This window comes from Acyrthosiphon pisum, chromosome A3 (assembly GCF_005508785.2).
Source record: "Acyrthosiphon pisum isolate AL4f chromosome A3, pea_aphid_22Mar2018_4r6ur, whole genome shotgun sequence".
Classification (NCBI taxonomy): Eukaryota; Metazoa; Arthropoda; class Insecta; order Hemiptera; family Aphididae; genus Acyrthosiphon; species Acyrthosiphon pisum.
The window spans coordinates 24,644,438-24,646,203 of NC_042496.1; the positions used below are offsets into that span (position 1 = coordinate 24,644,438).

General features: G+C 27.5%; 1 protein-coding gene across 1 annotated transcript in view; it reads right to left on the reverse strand.

The window, feature by feature from the left end:
- Positions 1-503: 503 nt before the first annotated feature.
- The window catches only part of LOC115034442, a 1,695-nt gene continuing 432 nt past the window's right edge, over positions 504-1,766 (reverse strand). Inside the window, exons 2-4 of the mRNA XM_029491467.1 lie at positions 1,478-1,762; positions 866-930; positions 504-780 (exon numbers count right to left, since the gene is read on the reverse strand). Coding sequence (XP_029347327.1) covers positions 619-780; positions 866-930; positions 1,478-1,762 — 512 coding nt within the window. The 3' untranslated portion in view covers positions 504-618. The remainder of the gene's footprint in view (positions 781-865; positions 931-1,477; positions 1,763-1,766) is intronic.

Genomic DNA, 1,766 nt, shown 5'->3' on the forward strand with positions numbered 1-1,766 from the left:
TGATAATTTAAAATTAGCAAGTTACTTTTAATAAAGATTTAGGTATTTTATTTGATCAGAATGTCTTTTTCTTTACACATTAGCCTGAAAGGGTTAAATTTAATAATGTAATATAAAGTATATTATACACTTTTTCTTGGTTACACTTGTGTTTGGGTCAGTCTTCTGTCTGGTCACTAAGTTATACCAATCATATTAAAAATATAGAAAACATTTAATATAAATTCGTTAAAATTATATGCTTCAAATTAAATTTGTCACCTCTAGACCTCTAAAGTTCAATATTAATAAAAATAACTTTTCTTTATAAATCATATTTTAAAAACAATGTAATATGTAGTGTAACTAGTTAGTAATTTATTAATTTTACAATTTTTTACTAATAACAATAAACTAATAATAACAAACGTATAAAATAACATAGTTGAATGATAACACATTTTATAAACACAATAATTCAATAACAATAAACTTAATAAATTACATTATTTAATAATAAAACATTTAACAATAACAGACCCCCGACAATGTTAAGTACAATATTTTTATGAGTGGACAAGCAGAAAATGTAATTTAAACTAATTCAAATATTTACAGTGTTTAGTATTTACAACATACTCAGGGATAAGGTCCAATCTGTTCTTGAACATACCCATCATTTCGGTGACCAGTCCTCCTCAAAAACATTAATAGGTCACTGTCTCTGTTGAGTTGTTGAACTGACTCTCTTATTATCCGCGTAGCGTTTTCTCTTAGAGATCTGGAAGTACCGTCTCTAATCTAAAAAAAATTAATATAATTGACATAATTCAACAACAATCAGTATACAACAAATCACGTTTATTCAAAATAATATAATTATTACCGTGAGGTTATTTGTGCGCTGTTGAAATTCTACAAAGAACTGATTTTCAACAACAATCAGTCTTTCTGTTTTGAAAAAAAAAAAAATATTTGTGTTAATATTTGATAATATAATATTGTTGACAGTAAAAATAATTTTAAACAATATTTTGTTTTCATGCTACATTGCAGATACTAATAAAAGTGATACATTTATAAAGCACAATTAATATTCACCACACAACTAATATTTATAATGCTACATTTACACGTAAGTTAGTATTGTAAGTAATAATTATTTAAATTTCTCAAAATTAAAGTTATTTGTATCAATGATTCATAACTAAGGGAATTAAATAGATTTTACAATACCAGGTTAAGCTTGTCAAGACAACAATAAACAATTAGAACAAATAGCAAACAAACTATATACTATATTAAAATTAAAAACAAATATTGATAGAACTTACTAATTTTATTCTTAAGAATTGTTCTTACACTGTTGATTATGTTAAACATGTACCTAACAACACAAACATAAAACACATAACACATATAACATATAACACAAACATGTATAGGATAATGCAACATAGAGATCACAGTATGGTCAAGTGCAACTGTGATGACTCACGAAGAAAATCCCAAATATTGGGGTGGCGTCCAATTTGTGTGATTAACGTTGAATGGAAAGATTCCAAGTAATTGTTGGTCCGGTGATCTTGACCAAAAACACTTAAGCGCCGTGGACCAATTTGCACAAACCAATAATTAAATACATAGTCCCTCAGAAAACGACTCATAACTTCACTGATGTCAGGAAATTGTAAGGTGTACGCGACAATTGTATGAAACCCATCTTCCATACAAAAATTAGGGCACCCGGGATTACCCCTTTCAGCCGGTAGATGAGGCAATGCTAA